Source organism: Pteronotus mesoamericanus, unplaced genomic scaffold (genome assembly GCF_021234165.1).
Source record: "Pteronotus mesoamericanus isolate MK-2021 breed Mesoamerican mustached bat unplaced genomic scaffold, CSHL_Meso_final contig_73, whole genome shotgun sequence".
NCBI lineage: Eukaryota > Metazoa > Chordata > Mammalia > Chiroptera > Mormoopidae > Pteronotus > Pteronotus mesoamericanus.
Window position 1 is genome coordinate 11,709,867 of NW_026555245.1, and position 19,148 is coordinate 11,729,014.

The 19,148-nt window shown below is 41.7% G+C and overlaps 1 protein-coding gene, 1 non-coding gene and 1 pseudogene across 2 annotated transcripts in view; 1 reads left to right on the forward strand and 2 right to left on the reverse strand.

Moving 5' to 3' along the window:
- Positions 1-1,968: 1,968 nt before the first annotated feature.
- Positions 1,969-4,152, reverse strand: LOC129078496 (uncharacterized; annotated as a pseudogene).
- A 3,582-nt stretch (positions 4,153-7,734) lies between these two features.
- Positions 7,735-19,148, forward strand: part of TRPM6 (transient receptor potential cation channel subfamily M member 6) — a 130,094-nt gene continuing 118,680 nt past the window's right edge. The window contains exon 1 of the mRNA XM_054583304.1: positions 7,735-7,812. Within this exon, the coding sequence (XP_054439279.1) occupies positions 7,780-7,812 (33 nt within the window). The 5' untranslated portion in view covers positions 7,735-7,779. The remainder of the gene's footprint in view (positions 7,813-19,148) is intronic.
- On the reverse strand, positions 10,079-10,182 carry LOC129078526 (U6 spliceosomal RNA). Its single transcript, XR_008529976.1, has one exon. It is a non-coding gene; the product is annotated as a U6 spliceosomal RNA (small nuclear RNA).

Consider the following 19,148-nt stretch of genomic DNA (forward strand, 5'->3'; position numbering starts at 1 on the left):
GTGGTCAGAAGGAAAACAGGGACATGTTAGGCTATATAAAAAGTCTTGAGGGAGCTCTGGGAAAGTATACTCCAAGTGGGAAACACATTTTCTAACAGCTTCTTTTTTTTAATTTTTAATTTATTTCCTTTATTTTTTCAAATACATTTGTCTCTGCCTCCCTCCCCACCTGTCCCTGCCCCCTCCCCCCTACCTCCCTCAATCCTTCCCCTTTGGTTTTGTCCATGAGACCTTGCTACACGTTCCTCGACCCTCCATTCCCTTCCTTTTTCCCCATCCCCCGCGCCTCCATCCCTCTTGTCTCTGTTTGTTTCTTCTAACAGCTTCTTTGTGGCAGAGGAAGTCTTCAACCCATGCAGAAAATAGACATATAACTGCAGAACCTATTGATAACCCATACTAAGTGGCAGTTGAATGAAGTTCACTACGGTGCATGAAGGAATGCACAAACTGAAAAATGGGGTTTGCCAGGGTGTGTGGAGGAAATGAGCAGCTGTCTTGGGTTTCTCATAGCTCCAACTGTTCATTTAATTTAAGGCCATAGTTTACACATGTTAATTACTCTGATTCAGGAGCAGACCGCTGCCATGTTTCAAGGACATCAGGACCGCAACACTCTGGCAATGGGGGGTCATTTCTGCAGAAGCAGAATGAACTCCATCCATATGTGCCACAATCTTTACATATTTTGTTCCTGCTGACTTTTCATGACAGTCAGCTAAGGGAATTCATGTACAGAAAAGCCTCAATATTGCTGTGATTCTTTTAACACATAATTATTGTTAAGGTTTGCCTTAAACTGTTTTATTATACTTAAATCTATCTAATTAGTTCTTTTTTTCATTCATTTTTTCTTTTTTAAAGAGAAGTATGCCCTGATAGTGTGGCTCAGTTGGTTGGTCATTGTCCCATAAAGCAAGGGTTTACAGGTTAGGTCCCCAGTTCTGGGACTTGCCTGGGGGTTTGCTTCCTGGTCAGGGAACAGTCGAGAAGCAAGCAATGTCTCTCTCTCACATTGGCATTTCTCTTCCTCTCTTTCTCCTTCCCTTTCCTTCTCTCTAAAACAAATAAAATCTTTTAAAAAAAGAGTGGCTCAATGATTTTGCGGGTTGGTTAGTTCAATACAGAGAAGATGGGCAAGTACAAACTGGCACTTAAAACCAATGCTAGTACTCATTTTATTATGGTTATAATCAAGGATATTATTGATATTTCTTATTCACTTTTGTCTGGAAGTCAAAGCCATTAACTTGAACTTGAGGTATATATACATTATATGCACAGTCTTAAGCAAAATATTTTTCATAAGTAGCATTACTTTTTAAAATAGTGGAAACTGAATATCTGTGCTGATTTGTATTTTGACCTAATGGAACAAGAAGAGAAAACATTTAACTAAGGATGGTTATACTGATAAAAAAGCTCTTAATGTTAAAAAAAAAAAAAGGCTTCCCCTCCCTTTGTAAATATTTACCACAGGTTACACAATGTCCTGAGAGAATTCATTACGTGAAAAATGTTAATCTTAGCTTCAAGACCTCGCTTTGGCAAACCCTGGCTGGTGTGGCTCAGTGAATTGAGTGCCAGCCTGTGAACCAAAGGGTCACTGGTTTGATTCCCAGTCAGGGCACGTGCCCGGGTTGCGGCTAGGTCCCTAGTAGGGGGCGCATGAGAAGCAACCCCACATGGATGTTTCCCTCTCTACTTCCCTTCCCCTCTCTATAAAAATAAGTAAATAAAACCTTAAAAGAAAAAAAAGACCTTGCTTTGGCAGAAATTAATGAGAAAGCAATTGAGAGATAAAACTTCATCTTTGTTTTCAAATAATTGGTCTTATTCTTTTTTTTCTACTTTATATTTTTTATTCTTTATTCTATTACAGTTGTCCTCATTTTTCCCTTTTGTCCCTGCCCACCCAGTCCACTCCTCTAATTTTTCCTCTTATAGAAAAAAGATTAAATCAGTTTACTATAAATACATCCGAACCATTAATTTTTGCAGCTTCCAGGTAAAGTCTAGCACTTTGTTTATACAAAGTCTATGAGAAGAGGTCAGTAGAGACCATGTAATCTTAAATTGTGACATCATCCATTCAAGCCCTTGACATAATCCCTCACCAGTAAGAGCTCAGTGTGCCTGGATGTGGGACTGGTGATCTTCAACAGAAGTTAGTTTCAGAAACTGGAAGATTTCTGCTACAGTCATGTATTCTTTAACATCTTGTTTATTAGTAAAAATTAGCAATCTAGCTTTCCTTAGGTCCTCATGGGCTAACATTTTATACAGTTCTTTTCTAGTTACAGAAATCCTTGTCTGTACTGTCCACAATTATTAAAAATTCTGTTTTACCGTAGTAAGTATTCAGGAAGAACAAGAGATTCTTGGCCATCAATATGCCACACTAGGAAACATGAATTATTTATCACTTTCTCTTCTACATTACTTCCTATTGTAAGGGATGTGTGTACTCCATTCATAGAAAACTGGTAAAGGATGGTAGTTTTTCCTGCGTTACCCAGCACAGCTTGGGTAACTTTGTGCTCCTGGTGATTGAACAGTCTCCATATCCAGGCGAAGAGAATTCCCCTTCTCAGGCAGCCGAACCCGCCTCCAGGCACCGGCTCAGGCTGAAGGGGAGGAGAGAGAGCGCCTGCCAGAGCCCGCCTCTGTTGCTGCTGCTCAAGCTCTGGCGACTGGCCACTTCCTAGGAACCGAGGGAGGACGAAGTGCGGGGCACCTTGCCATTTGTGCAAGGTCCCGCCGCTGCTCCTGGGCACTTGCCTGGCTCCAGGACATGGTCGCTGCGTTGTCTGCCGCTTGCGATGAGCCTCGTGGGCCACCGACCTGCCCCAACTGCTACTTTGTCGTGACAACGTGGGTGGGGACAGTTTATTAAGTTCTTAACAGTAATGTTTAGGTTACTTACAAAAAGTTCATGACACTTTAGACAAAATCAGCTATCATTATGTTATTGGTTTTGCTGATAAATTTATAGGCATAAGTCTTGGCTTTGTAGGCAGAAAACTTGTTACAATATCTTATCAGGAGCAGACCCAGAGTCCAAGAAAACTTTGTCTTTTTAACAGAGATAAAGATTTTGCATCAGCTTACTTTTGATATTTAAATTCAGTATTTAATTAAATCCATTCTAATCTTAGCTTAACCACACATTAAAATTTCTTCTCAAAGACTCCTTTTCTACAAACCTTCTACAACTTTCCCTCCCTCCCTTTCTTCTTCCTCCCTCCCTCCTTCCCCTGCTTCCTTCCTTCCTTCCTTCCTTCCTTCCTTCCTTCCTTCCTTCCTTCCTTCCTTCCTTCCTGCCTTCCTTCCTTCTGCCTTCCCTCCCTCCCTCCCTTCCTTTCTCTCTCTCTCTCTCTCTTTTTTGCATTCGGATATTGTCCTGTTTTCCCTCCTTCCATTTCTGAAATAACCAGCCTCATTTTAGGACAAAATTACTTTCCTTTCCCTCAAAAATACCTATACTTTCCTATACCTATACCTATACCTATACTTTCTATTACTGAAAACATGTATTATTTTCCTTTCACCTTAATTAGAATTCTTAACCCTTAGATAACTATAAAGACATCTGTTTTAATTAAACCAACAAACTTAAACTAGCTTTTACTTAGTAAAAATTAATCTTAGATCACATGAACTTGAAAAGCATTTGATTTAGTTTCTGTTACATTTTTGAGAATTTATATAAGCGTTTGTTTGTTTAGGCCAATTAGAACTTTTTTCCAAATTAGCAAGCCATCCGGAGGTAAAATAAAACAAAACATAAACAACAAAACCCCCCCTGCATGAATGCACTACTTATCTAGATACAGTGAACATGCTAACAGATGCAGAGACCTCATGGCTTCCAAAAAATAAGTGGGAACAGTTCAAAAGACTTTTCCTCCTTTCCTTTTCCAGTCTGAGTTTTGAGACTTCCCCATAGCTCAGGCACAGTCTTGAGACAGGCTGGTTTCCTCTAGATCTGCAATAAATTTCCTGGCATCAAAGATGTCTTGTCCCACTATCTGCAGAATCTTTGCTTTCATTCCTGTTGTAAAAGTAGCCCCAGAGCATAGATTGCCTGGCACACGTCCAGCTCTCTAAGGATGTGCTGCACTTCTTCCACTTGGCCAGGAAGAGCTCCATCATTTGGCCAGGCCTTCCCGCAGGACAGAATGATCCCATCTATAAGGGAGTGGGTGCTGTGAATTCCTTGGGCACCATGCAGCCATTGCCAAAGGGCAGAGTATGTAGTGATGTTACTAATGTTTTTCTGATTTTTGCCCCATTAGAGAAATACCATCTCCCCTTGTGTCCCACAGCTACATTAACCAGGCAGGAGTACAAACTTGGCCCAGCCTGGCTTAGTGACAAGTGCTTGGATTCTAGGTCTGTGGCTGCTTGTGTCCTGTGTTTGGCAAAGCTACATGCTGAAGCCGGTTTCCAGTTTATTGCTTTGCTCTCCAATTCCATCAGCCAGTCCTGATGCTAATAGAGTTGAAGACATTCTACTATCTTTTTCTAGTTTCAGTTCTTCATCTAACTTTTATTTTCCTTTAATTTTTAACCTTGGCTTCTGCCTCTGGCCCACAGCTTTGGCCATGCTGTTTTGCTAACCCATGTTGTGTAATGCATTGTTCCTCAAACACACTAAGACCAGCCAGCGTCTTCAAGGCTTCCTTGTATTCACGTGGCGGTCCACATGCACCACAAGAAGTAGATGGCTAACCATGGACTCTCCCCATGGCTTTCTCTTTCCCAAGGTCCATTTCTTCAGTCCCCTGGTTCGCTCTCCACCACAACCAATCATACTGGATTAGTTTATCCTAATTACCTAATTTTAACTTGATTGTCTCTGTAAACAGCCTGTTTTTAAATAAAGTCACATTCTAAAGTACTGGGATTGTTATACCAATGTACACCAACATATCTTTTTTGGGGGGATACAACTTAATAACAAGGATGGTAGAAACTTGACAAGAGCACAAGAGAAGATGGATGATTAGTGGGCATGGTGTTCCCAGCACACATCATGATCAGGAGGCAATGCTATTATAGGCTTTCATAAGATAGGTAATAGGAAAAAAAAAACAAAACAGGATCATTAGAAAAGTAGAGGCTTTTAATTTGGGGTGTTGTTAGTGTTCCGAGATTCCTCTTTCCAAGTGGGCAATAAAGATTTGGACACTGGCAGCAAAGGGCTCTTCAGGAGATAGTTAACTAGAGCACATGGCGCTGTGGGACGCTATGTCTGGAGGTGCCACAGGCAGACTGGTCATTTCTTAGCGCATTAGTTGATGATTCCCTGCTATGAGACCTGACTTCCGATGACCACTGCCTTTGTTTCCTTTATGCTTCTGGAAAGAAAGTCGTGGCCCCTCAAAGTGAGGACCATGAACCAGAAGTGATAATATGCCATGATGGACTGGACAAGGAGTTTCTGTGGTGCCTGTTCTTCTTCCTGGTGGGGGGAAAAGAAATTGGAACTGTTTATTTCTCTATTTCTCATTCTCTTCCTGGGCTGTTCAGAGAAGCTTGAAAGTATTACTGCACAAAAATCCCAACCCCCTCACCCCTGTCCAAATGAAAGAAACAAAACCAAAACCAAATCCAATATTGAAACTATTTTCTTCAGGAGAAGAATACATATAGTAGATATTACCTCTTAGTAGCCTCCAATTACTGGGACTCATTAAGATCTTTACACATTAAAAAAAAAAATTTGTTATACTCGCTTTTCTCTGCTAAAAAATCAGCTGTTCCTTTCTATTTTGAAATCATTAGGTTGGCCTTAAAAGTTGGAGCAGTATTTTAAAACCATGTTAGATCAGGGATACAACATTTACCATATCCAGGGTAAAAAGGGAGTTCTGACAAAGAAAACAGGAGAAAAGAATGGGAAGAGGAAGAGAAGGAGAGGGAGGGCAACCAATGAAAAATTAAAGCACTGTTTATGTTGATGTTACCAATGGTGTCCCAGGTACTGTTTCATTTTTGATTGTTTCTCCTCCTACAAACTCAAACTCCTTACACATCAGACAATGTCTTATTCATCTTTGTTTTCCCAGCTCCCAGCAGGACACTTGACAAACAGTATGTGTTCAGGAAATATTTGTTGGCCTGAATCAAACCACAACGAACATTCTAAAATTTAAATTTCATAGCTAACCTCTGGGCACAGGTATATTTATGGACAGAAGACTTTCATAGACAAGCTTTTAAATTAAATTGTGAAAAATATAGACTGCTGGGCCCCAGCCTAGAAATTTTAATTCAGAAGGTCTGGGTAGGTATGGGTGGGTGGGGCCTGGGAATCTGCACTTCCCATAAATGCCTCAGGTGTTTTTGATAGAGTTTGGGAACCAAAGGCATCTTGTAAACTAACATATCAGATGCCTTAAGTCCTGGTATTGCCCTATTACTTTAAACACTGTCTCTTGAAGCTTGATCTGAAAAGAATATATGACCATTCTAACATGCAAATTTATCAAAGAGATTAAAGTAGAAGATGGTAGTCATAGACACTTGTTCCAAATGTCTGGTCTTCTTGGTGGGTCTGCAGATTTCTGAGAGTTCCCAGTCTCCAGTGCTGTGAGAGGCCTAACATAACAGGGAAGATATATGGAGGTGGACACAGATCAAGAGGTGTTTACTTGCCTTAGAGGGGCTTTGAAACCTTTTAACTGTTTACAGATCATTTTGAAGGAGATAAGTCAAGAGAGGAAGGAGATTAAATGTGTTAATAGAAAACAACAACAAAATATTAATACACACATGAGATGTTCAAGTTTTCTAATAAAGAAATGTTCATTAGTTCATTTGCTGTGGCTGGGTGGCTCGGTTGGTTGGAGCACCGCCCTGCGCACCAAAAGGTTTCGCATGTGATCCCTGGTCAGGTCACATACCTAGGTTTTGGGTTCAGCCCCCCTTGTTGCATATTACATCTCCAGTCAGGGGACATACAAGAAGCAGCCGGTGAATGCATCAATTAGAGAAACAGCAAATTGATGTCTCTCTCTCTCTGTCTCGCTCTCCCTTCTTTCTCTCCAAAAATCAATTTAGAAAAACAAAACAAAACAAAAACACATTGAGAAGTGGGGGAAAAACACCTATTAACTGTGTCCTCCAATACGAACACACTGGGCAGATACTAAAATGGACTCAGTGGGTAGGTGACCCTAATTTGAAGTCCATTATTAGGGATGAAGTGTTTCATTGTTAATTAAAACACTTGTAATAAGTGAGCATCCATAGTCACCGACAACAGCCTTTATCAAGACTACCTAAACCCACAGAAAATAGCAAAACAGGAAAGCATTTGTATGGTACTTCACAGATTTCTCTCTTTTTTTCAGTATAACCTCTGAAGAAGGTGGGTTTACTCGCTATCATAGCCAGTGCAGAGATAAGTGACCTCAGACCCAGAGGGCTCACCTGACACACCCAGTAACTCCTAGGTAGTAAAAGCTATGCTGTTAGGTTACGTCTCCGGAGTCCTCCCTCACCGCACTGACTCATTCACTAAGCGCAATACAACACCATAAAATATTATCTGGGATGAGAGTCAACATCCCATTTAACCCACACGGTATTCCTTTGAATTAGGTAGTTCTCGGAACCACTTCCTCTCTACACAGAAGGTAACTGAGGCCAAAAAGTATTGTGACAAATATACGGAGCTGTAAAAGGCAGCGTGTGTAGGTGGAGCCCAGATCTGCCTCCACAAGTCGGAAGCTCAGATTAGGCTTTGGTAGCGGCGCCTGCAAGTCAAAGATGAGAGCCCGACCCCCCGTGGAGCGCGCACCGGTAAGCGGGACTGCGGGCAGGCGCGGGAACGCCAAGGGCCTTAGGTGATTTACCGGATCTGAGCCCAGGGCCCCGGGCTGCTGTGGGTGGGGTCCATCGCACTAGTATCTAACTGGGATCTAGAATAGTTGAGAATTATCTGGGGTTTCCGATAACAGAGGGCACGTACCACGGGGCAGGTCTCCTGTTCTGGGAGCTGGAACGAGGCCAGCTCCGAGGTGGCTCAGAGCAGAAACCTAACGGGGTTCGAGGTTCAGCTTGGCGGCGGGGGCACGTCCCCGGGGGGGAGGCAGCTCTCTGGTTCCGCGCCGGCCAGCGGCAGCGGAGGCGGACCGTGGTGTGAGCCGAGAGGTGGGGAGGAGGAGAAGGGGCCGCTCGGAGCGGCCCGGGGCACCAGTAGACCCTGTGCGTCCCAGCGCGCTCGGCGCCGGAGTCCCGGAGCGATGAGAATGCAGGTCAAGGTAAACGCCGGCCCGACTCCCGCCCGCCTCTCGGTCCCCTACCTGGCGCCCCCCGGGAACTCGTAGCCTCAAGTTCCGCGCCGGCTTCTCTCCACGGCTGGCGCTGAGAGCAACAGGAAGTTTTGGGGAGTTGGAGAGGGAGAGCAACCGCGGCCTCTAGAGACGCTTGGGAAAGAAGTGAGCGTGGGGAATTAGGGTGAGGAATGGAGGCCCGGGTCATGCCTTGGTCTCCGATAAGGTGGCCAAACATCAACCTGGCTATCACTTAACCTATTTTGTTTGGACTGACACGCAGTATGTGGAAGCACTACTTATTGAGCACATTGTATTTTAGACATAGTACAAGGTGCTGGGATCACTTGAATTCGGTTCCCGGGTCCACCCCTAGCTATGATCTTGGGCAAGCTACTTAACTTTGGTGCTTTGGCTTCTTCATCTGGAAAAATGGGATAATAGTTATAATTGGAAGATTACATGAGATGCTGTATATGCAGTGCACTTAGAATAATAATGCCTAACACATTTAGCAGGTTGCAAGAGTTTGCGATTGTTATTGTTTCATCCTGTCAACCAGCCTGTCAATAATACTAGGAGGTCTACATATCATTGTCTACTCCCCCTCCTCCGCCTTCCATTGGTTTACAGGAGGGGAGGAAAATGAAACTGAGGGAGAAAAACAGAGTTCAGGTTTGAACCCAGGCCAGTGCTTTCAAACCCTGAGAGCATGGATAGCCTATTTATACCTATGCGTTTGGTCATTCCAGGGAGAAGGTGGATCACCCTTAATTGTCATAGTGGAAACTGAGTTCGTCAATTTCTTTTCCCTTGTATGCAAATTTTGTTGTTTCATTTTTCATCTGCTTTGGGTTTTTCCACTACTGATAAAGCGTTAGATATTCTGCCTTTACTTGAATCTGGGTTTAGCTTTACGAATCTGTTTGACAGTTTTTTAGGTCTCCCTCATGCCCCCCCCCCCCCCCCCCCCCCCGCACTCACTTGTAAAACATTGGATATGGAACTCCTCATGAGACTTTCTTGGGCTAAAATTGGGGACGAGTACCCTCAGGTCATATTAAACTTGTCTTGATAGGCAAGGGTGTGAATAGCATTTGATTGAGTTGTTTGTTACCCCAGCGGAGAGGGGAAAGACCCAGATAGCATATTGGCGATATGCCACAAATTTTGGTCTTATGGAAAAGTTTATTTATTTTTTGAGAGAGGGGAAGGGAAAGAGAGAGAGAGGGAGAGAGAAACACTGATTGGTTGCTTCTCTCACACATCCAGCTGGGGGCCTGTCCTGCAACCCAAGCATGTGTCCTGGCTGGGGATTGAACCCATGATGTTTTGGTTGGCAGGCCAGTGCTCAGCCTACTGAGCCACACCAGCCAGGACAAATATTGTCTTATCTTGCCTACAATTCTCTATCATTGTGTATGTGTGTATTTTTTAATTTTTTCTTTTCTTTTCTTTTTTGCTGCACATCTATGCCCAAACTACCAAGCACTTGGTAAATACTGAACCTGAAATATGTGTTGCCTCCTTTTCTTTCTCACTGAGTTTTCAATAATAGGTTTTTCATATAAGCTGAAGAACCCAAACATTCTCAAAATGACTTTCACCATATTTCTGGTAGAGTCATGCAGTGTTGGAAGTGAAGATGGTCACACTACCTATAAATCAATTCTTTCTTTGAGTCACATCAGAAGTCTGCGTGGCGAACTATTTCCTGTAAAACAAAAAACAACCATCATTGTTAGGTAAAGTATTCTGATGTGGGTCTCAGTTGTGCTTTTTATTTCCTCATTAAAAATATGAAACGCTTCATTCATTTTTGTGTCATACTTGTGCCTGGGCCATGCTAATCTCTGTTGGTCCAATTTTAGTGTATGCGTCACTAAAGTGAGTACTCAGTTGTGATCTCTTTTTTATTTTTTAGTTTTATTGAAGTTGTATATACACATAGTTCAGAGTCAAATAGTTTCATCAGGTTTATTCCTGAAAACAGCAGAACCCTCCATCATTTCCTGCATTTCAGAAAGAGCAACCATGTTCATCTCTTTTAGCTAGTTCGTACTTATTTATGTTTCTAAATAATGCTGATATTACTCCTTCTTGATTTTTCAGGATTAGTCATCATGTATTGTCTTTCCAGCACAGAGTATGAGGGTCTAGCTTTTCTTTCTTTCTTTTTCTTCTTCTTCTTCTTTTTTTTTTTTTTTTTTGGCATTTTTGCACTTACCCCTCATGTATGTCCTTCCTCTTCCTTCCTTATCCTCAGAATATAGTTATCTCATAATTTTTAGTTAAGTCAGTAGTTAATTATGTCACTATTATTATGCCTTCCTATCTCCTATGAAGAGTTTAGTAACTTTGGTTTTCCTCCAGAGTGTTCTTTCTGTATGTGCTTGCAGTTTTCTATGGAGTTTTCACTAATTTAACTGCAAGTTCTTCCCTAGTTATCTAAATCTTCTTTCAAGATGTGCTAGTGCAACAGCTATTGAATCAATTTAATCTTCTTGAATACAGCTTTCTGACCTGCTTTGGCCATCCACACTGGTTGCTCTTAATGTTTGTTGTACAGCTATTATTTTGGGCTCTCCTCACCGTTTTGTTGGGGATTCCCTTTGTTCCTCTGTTATTCAGACAGAAAGTTTTGTTTCTATTCCTCATCCTCATCCCCCTCCAGTCTAGAGGTAATCAAGCTGTTGGATTTGGAGCATATTATTTAGGTATATTTTTGCATACATATGTATTTTTTGTTTGACTTGTGCATTTGTTTTTACGTAAAGGAAATCACATGGTATATGTTGATATGCAATGTGATTCCTTCAGAAATAGCTCCTAGAGATCTTTCCATGTCAATATATATTGATGCTTTCTTGAATGGCATGTTCAGATCAACTGGACCAATGAAGATGATGCCTATAGCATTTTCTTGCTACCATTTTGCTTTTCTCATCACGAACAATCATTTTTCTAGATTCATGCAGCCAACACATATTTCCTGAGTGTCAGTTATGTGCTAGGTCCTGTTCCAGAGCCTGAGGATATACAGTGAACTAAACTTTTATTTTTGAGGTGGAGAGGAATGGTGAGATGATGCTTGATGATGGAACTGAGCTCAGCTGCAGCTTTGGGTAGCTTGTTTCTCCTCTCGTGGAGTACTGAGTACTGACATTATAAAATCAAGTCTCTCTGTCTCTGTGTCTCTTCTTTTGGTAGGAAATCATGACCATTACCAACTGAGCTATATAAGTTGTGTTCTACCAGAGCAACATAATTATACCCCTGAGGTATAGAAATAGAGTTCCTGAATGGATAAACAAAATGTGGTGCATGTGTGTATATACATATATATATGCATACAATAGACATTTCTCAGCCTTAAAAAGTAAGGAAATTCTGATACATGCTACAACCTAGATGAAAAGGGAGAGGACATTATGCTAAGTGAAATAGCCCATCACAAAAAGATACGGTATGACTCCGCTTACACGATCTATCTTAAGTAGTCAATTCATAGAAAGAAAGGGTAGCATATAGGTTGTCAGAGGCTGGATGGAGAGAGAAATGGGGAGTTGTTAAATGAGCATAAAGTTTCAGTTTTGCAAGATGACAAAACATATTTATACATGTTTAACAACATCAAACTGCACTCTTAAAAATGGTTAACATGGTGAATTCTGCATTATGTATATTTTACAATAGTTACGGGAAAAAAAGATTTTCACACAAAATCCATGATGTGCTTTGTCCTGTACTATGAATACGGTGATTAAACCTACTACTTTCAGCTGGCTTCAGCCTTTGCCTGGAACCGTGAATTTTTGGGGTTGTGTGGTGGGATAGCCATGGGCTGCCCTGGGAACTTTCTTCTGATGGTCTTGGCACCAGAACATTTAGTGGGTCCTCTTGTTGGGGGCAGCCCCATGCTGTTCCCCCTTTCTATTCACAAGTGTTGGTATTTCTGTATCTCTGGGGAAGAAGTTCCTCGGTTATTTATAGATAAACTCCGAGACTATTTTGGAGTGACTATTTCTGAGTGACATGCAGTTGGGAGCAGTGAGAAGTGGTCATTGTGTTTGCCTCAGAGTTTGCATTCTTTCTCAGGGTTTGGAAGTACGTGTCTCTTCAAGAGCATCCCAGTCCATTTTGCCTGGAAATGAAGATGTTTACTCAGTAGTAGGGACCAGTGCTTTCCCAGGCCCTGGTACTTCCTCATTTTTCTTGCTGGCATTTGCTCTGTGTGCTGGCTGTGGATGTTGAAATGGTCCAGGACCACATAAGGGTCATGCATTTGGGACTGTGCTGGGTGTTTTGTCTGGAGAGATAAGCCTGCTGAATTTGAATGTTCTTTTTTCTTACACCTATTCTTAAACTATGTGTGGCCATTATACAGAATTTTCTTTCAGGCAGACTCAAAGCACAGTGGGGTGAATGTCTGTAAACAACCAAAATTCTCTTCTTACTTTACTGATTGTGGACTTGAAGGCTTTTTCTTTTAAAAAAATAGAACAACTTTGTTTTTCATTTAGAGATTTTATTTACTTATTTACTTTTAGAGAGAGGGGAAGGGAGAGAGGGAGAGAAACATTGATTGGTTGCCTCTCACATGCCCCCAACCAGGGACCTGACCCACAACCCAGGCATGTGCCCTGACTGGGAGTCGAACTGGTAACCTTTCGGTTCTCAGGCTGGCACTCAATCCACTGAGCCACACCGGACAGGGCAAAAATTTTTTTTGTTGATTGATTTTTAGAGAAAGGGGAAGGTGGCGGGGGCGGGGGGGGAGATTTTTTTGTTCCACTTATGCATTCATTGGTTGATTTTTGTGTATGCTCTCACCAGGACTCAAACCCACGACCTTGGTATATTGGTACCATTCTCTTACCAACTGAGCTACTTGGCCAGGGCCTGGAGCTTCTTATAAAAGGTGACTTTTGATGTAAACAAGCCACCTATCCCCATGATATAAGGGGGAAAGTATCCCTGCCTGTCAGAAACTTGGGCTTTCTGTAGCAATTATGCTGAGTGGCCTTGGAGAAAACATACTAGTGGGATTTTTCTCCCCTGCCCTTTGGGCTGGTTTAACAACATTCTCTTTATTTTCCTAGCATTGAGATGTGTTTGGATATGAGCTAAGTGGTCCCACTCAAGTTGCTCACACAAATCAAAGGGACTTAGGTTTAGGCAAAACTTTGCTTGTGCTTAGTACATCATAGAGTGTGAAAATCATATGCCATTTTTGGAAAGCCTAGCATGTTTTTAACTTTCTCATGGATTTCCCTCTGCTGCAACTGAAAAAGGAGCAGAAGAGAGTAATGATAAACTCTCTAGAAATGGTAGCAGGGAGGTGGAAGAGTAATGAAAGGAACCAAAAGTCAGAAAAGGTATTTTACTGATTCCATGTCCTCCTGGCCTCAGGTAAGTTATCTCTGTTTCCTCATCTGCAAAGCAAATGGCCACCATTTACTGGCCACCTCTTTCTGAGAGCTGTGGAGTGTTGAGTCAGAGATTCTTTTGAAAATCTGGTGACAACAATAGCTCAGGGGCTGAAAAACTCAAACTGGAGTAGAGCCCTGCCGGGCGGGGGGTCTAAGCTGAGCTGGTTGGTGCAAGCTGTGTCAGTAAAGGCTGCCCACCTGGCCCTATAGACTGTCCCCAGTTGGAGTACAAGCCTAGTATTGTCATATTGTTTTTTTCCCCTTTCCTCGTTAAAGAAAATGCAGATGTACAGATTCTTTCCTGAGTGTGAAACCTCTTGGTCTTTACATTTCACTAGTTGCTTCAAAAGATTAAACGTATTTTATGAGTGGAACAAAACATAGTTGTGGCCTGCTCTCTGTCTGTGGACAGAAATATATATATATTTTGTTTTCCACTATGGGTTGATTTTTCTCTCTTTCTTAATTGCTGCCTGTGCCAATACCCCTTTTAAAATTTTTATTGAGATTTATTGAGATATAATTCATATATCCTATAATTCACCAATTTAATGTGTACAATTTAGTGACTTTTAATATAGTCACAGAGTTATACATTCATCACCACAGGCAAATTTAGAACATGTCCATCATGCCAAAAAGAAACCTCATACCCCTTAGCTGTCTGCCCCGTTTCTCTACCTGTGCCAGCGCTACGCAAGCACTGACCCACTTTCTGCCTCTATAGATTTACCTATTCTGGACATTTTATATAAATGGACTTACAATATGTATTTCATTGTGATTAGCTTCTTTTACTTAACATAATGTTTTCAAGGTGGTTCTATATTATAGCATGTACTTTATTTCTTCATGTTGCTGAAAAATATCCCATTGTATGAATATAGTACATTTGTCCATTCAACAGTTGATGGATATTTAAGTTGTTTCTGCTTTTTGGTTATTCTGAATAATGATGCTATGAACATTAGTGTACAAGTTTCTGTGTGGATACTTGGTTTCATTTCTCGAGGGTAGATACCTAGAAGTAGACTGTATCTAATTCTATGTGGTAATTCTTTGTTTAACCTTTTGAAGGATTGTTTTTCAAAGCAGCTGCACCACTCAGCACCTACAATCTCTGAGAATTCCAACTTCTGCCCATCCTCGTCCACACTTTGTGTTGTCCGACTTTTTGATGATAACCATCCTGAAAGGGACGAAGAGGTATCTCACTGTGGTTTGGAATTGAATTTCTATAACGACAAGTGATGTTGAGAGCCTTTCATGTGTTCACTGGCCATTTGTGTATCTTCAGATCCTTTGTGCAGCAATGATTTTTGATCCAGCCCTTGAGGTTTTCTCCTGAGAAATGCACATATTCACATCTACACAAAAGTTGTTAGTATCTAGAGGTTCCAGGCCCTCCCGCTACCTCTCTATGGGTCTAAGGATACCCACAGAAGACATGCTAGGTAGTGGGGATTTTTCTGGGCATTTCATACACTTGATCTTACTTATTTCTACTACGGACCTCATGGAATTGGTGTGGGGGATTAGATGCTCAGGAAAGTGATTTTATAAACTCTAAAACACTTCACAGCTTTAGTGATTGGTATAGGTGCAAGTTTTGTAAATAAGTGATGGTGAGATGAGGTGTTAAGGGCACGAACTTGAATCAGACTGCCCCCGTTTGACTCCTCGCGCCATTTTTATGAGCTATCACGTTCTTCAGAAAATTACTCAACCTCTCTGACTCTGTCCTCATTAGTGAAATGGAGATAATAACTGCCCCCACTTCCCACATGTGCAGAGTTAATATACACCAAGGTCTTTGCCTTGTGCATGTGGGTGCATAGAAGGTGCTGAAAAAATTGTTAACCTGGTGCTGTGGACTGAATATTTGTGTCTCCCAATGTCATATGTTGAAATACAACCTGCAGTGTGATGGTATTTGGAGGTGAGGCCTATGGCAGCTAATTAGGTCTTTAGGGTGGAGCCCTCATGAATGGGATTGGGGTCCCTTTTAAGAATAGACACAAGAAAGATGATGTCTGTCTACCATGTGAAGATGGAGGGAGAAGGTGGCCATTGTAAACCAGGAAGAGGGCTCTCACCAGAACTTGAGGATGCGGGCACTCTGATTTGGGATTTCCAGTCTCCAGAACTGTGAGAAATAATTTTTTTTTTTTTTTGTATTAACCACCCAGTCTATAGTATTCTGTTAGAGTAGCCCAAACTGACTAAGATACCTGCTAATACTGTTATCTTACAGAATGGGCCAGCTTAGTATTTTATAGTGGAGCTTCTTGGTCTTTGAATGTGAGAACATCTTTTTTTCTAGAGAAAATAGATACCCTCCATTGATCTTTTAAAGGGCTAAGAAGTTTTTGTAAATTAAATCTTTTAATAGGAAAAAGAGTTTTCCTCCCAGCAGTATTTAAGTCCCTAGGGGACTGTACAGATCCTTTAGATCTGTTAATGCTCTCTAACCATTGTCACCACTCTTAGTGTCTGCTTTAAAGTGACTTCGAAAGCAAAACAAAATCCCTATCTTTGTTCTTATCTGGACTAGAGAAACTCAGCTTTCTAAGCAGACCATTTTACCCTCTGACCAGAGTGTCAAGCAAGCAGACATTGTTCAATTAAAACAGATAGGAGAGTCAGGGGAGTGGGCTGGGCTCGGGAGAGTAATGCGGGAAAAATGGGGACAACTGTAATTGAACAACAATAAAAACAAAACAGAACAAAACAGAGAAGAGGGTCCAAAGTATTAAAATTTCAGCTCTTCCTAGAATTAGCTAGAGTTTTTGGCATAAGGTTTTATACGATTGCATCTTTGTTCTTGAAGAGAATAAAGAGACAAGCCATTCAAGCTTCTGATCTCTTGAGTTTCTTTCTTTCTTTTTTTGAAATGGTTATTTGTAAACATTTGCCAGTTTTTCTTTGTGTTATGATTTATGGTGCATGGACTTTTGACATGCATGGCATTAATCCAGATGGACTGTGACTAAAAATGTGCTTGTCTGAGGCTCACTCTCAGGATCTTCAGATTGTTAGACTGACACACTGATGGCTGCACTAAGAAGGCAGCTTGGTTTCTGGTTCCTCACAGCCATAGCCCTTAGGGAGAAACCACATTCTTGAGAAGCAATCCTTACAGTGGAGACATGTCAGATAGAAATTGCATCTTGCTAGCTGGTATTTGGGCTCAGCAAATATTGAGTGTGATAAGCAAGGTGATTAGATGAAGGACTAGGGGCCGTTTACCCTGAGCGCATCCTTTGGGGTCCTTCTCTGTGGAGTCTTCTTTTTATAAGTGTTTTTTAAAATTGATGTTTTACACTAGAGGAAAGGGGAGAGAGAGGGAGAGAGGAAAACATTGATGTGAGAGAAACACATCGATTGGTTGCCTCCCGTACGCACCCTGATTAGGGATTGAACCCACAACCTAGGTATGTGCCCGAATGGGGATCCAACCCACAACCTTTTGGTGTGTGGGATGACTCTCCGACCAACAGAGCTGCTCGGCCAGATCTGTGGGTCTTCTTGCTGTCGAGTTTTTTCTTTAAATTTAATTGAATGGAAAGCTCTGTAAGGTCTAGGCCACCAGCAAGTTTCTGAGTGTTACTGGGATTCCAGGGTTTTGTCAGTTTCTTTCTCTGACATGGAGACGATTTGTGTGTGTTGTGCTATGTATTGCGTATGTGTGTGTGCGGCCTTGTTTTGTTCAAGAAAAATTTGTCCTGACACTTGACCCCTGACACAGGAGACTATTCAAGAGGGACTACTGGGGTGGGGGAGAAGATCGGGCTCAGCTCCAGTGCAGGGGTAAGTGGAGATTTATAGCCCAGGGACAGGGTTGGAGGGTGGGGTCAGTGCATGGAAAATGGCAAAAGCGATACATGAAGCCTGGGGGGATTCTTGCGTGACCAACACAACAGGATTCTTGCTGAAGGCAGGCCAGTGAGGTCAGATACGAAAGATGGGGAAACTTTGCTAAACGAGCTCAGCATGATTCTTAGTACAACTGGAGAAGGTGGGCCAAAGACAGAGGCCAAAATTGAGGCCTAGTTAGGAAGAGGAGACAAGTCAGGAAGAGCTTTACTCCATTTTGGTCAAGGAGAGTCTTTGTCAGTTTGCAACTGGAGATGGCTAAGGTAGACTCTTCCCTCTTATAATACAATCACTCAATGTTGTGAGCGTTTCCGCGACCCATTCTTAAAAAAGAAAAGCTGCTTTTATTTCGTTTAAACCCTCTTTTATAATCACCTTTGGGTCATTTCAAGGTCTATTCCTTATGGATAGAATATATTTCTTCTCATCTTACAATAGCAGAAGACAGTAAATACAGAAGAAATATCTTTATAACCAAAACCCAGTGAAAATGGAAAACTTTTCTGTAGCCTGGCTCTCCGTGACTTAGAGAAAGGTGTTGTTTGGTAGCTATGTTTCCCTTTCCTTCCTGAATTGCATTAAAAGTATAGTTAGTCTATAAATAACAACATTGGAACTTGAAATCATGTGTAGCAGCCAGAAGCTGAAGTTGGAAAATTTTATCCTAGCAAGTGATATTTTGCATCTCTATTATTCACAGGGTCCTTGGCCTCCCACCGACAGACTTCTGATTCCCAACTTCCTGGACTACCCTCATTTTCTTAAAACATCTTCTATTCTTCTAGCATTTTAGAGGCATTAGTTATCCTGAATGCGAACTTATTTTTCTGGGGAAAAAAAAACAAAAGCAAAACCTGATTTGTGTCCTATCCTAAATTTTTACTCTAATTTAAGATAAAAGTCTTACAGAGACAGACTCATAGATGGAGAACAGATGACAGCTAGTGGCGGCGCGGGGATAAGGGGGATGGAGGGACTGAGCAAAAAGGAAAAAGGACTCATGGACATGGACAACAGTGTGGGGATTGCTGGGGGTGGGGTGTATAAGGGGACTAAATGGGAATAGAAAAAATGTAATAAAGAGAGGGAACAGCAGACTTCAGATGTGCTTGAGATAGCAGTGGGCGACAAATCTTGTGAAAGACTTGAACTTTACGCTGAAGACAGTGAGGGAATGAAAATGGAATGAAATGGAATGAAAAGTTTTAGGTGAGAATGTGTTGTTTACTTTCTTTGCCTTAAGAAGATCATAAGCTTCGTTTCAGAGACTGGATCAAAGAAGAGAAATTTGAAGGCAGAAAGATCACATGGAAGGCAATCTAGACACGAATTCATGGTGACTTTAGGGTAGTGGCAATATAGATGCAGACTAGTGGGCAGATGCAAGAATTATTTAAGAGATAGAATCAATACATCTTGTTGACTGAATGGAAAGTAAGAATAGGGAAGAATTGAGTGGTGCTCTGGTTTTTAACTTGGACACCTGGGAGTACTGGGGAAGCCTAGGGAATAAAGGAGAGGAGGCATAGGTTTAGGAGGAGATGAAGAATACAGA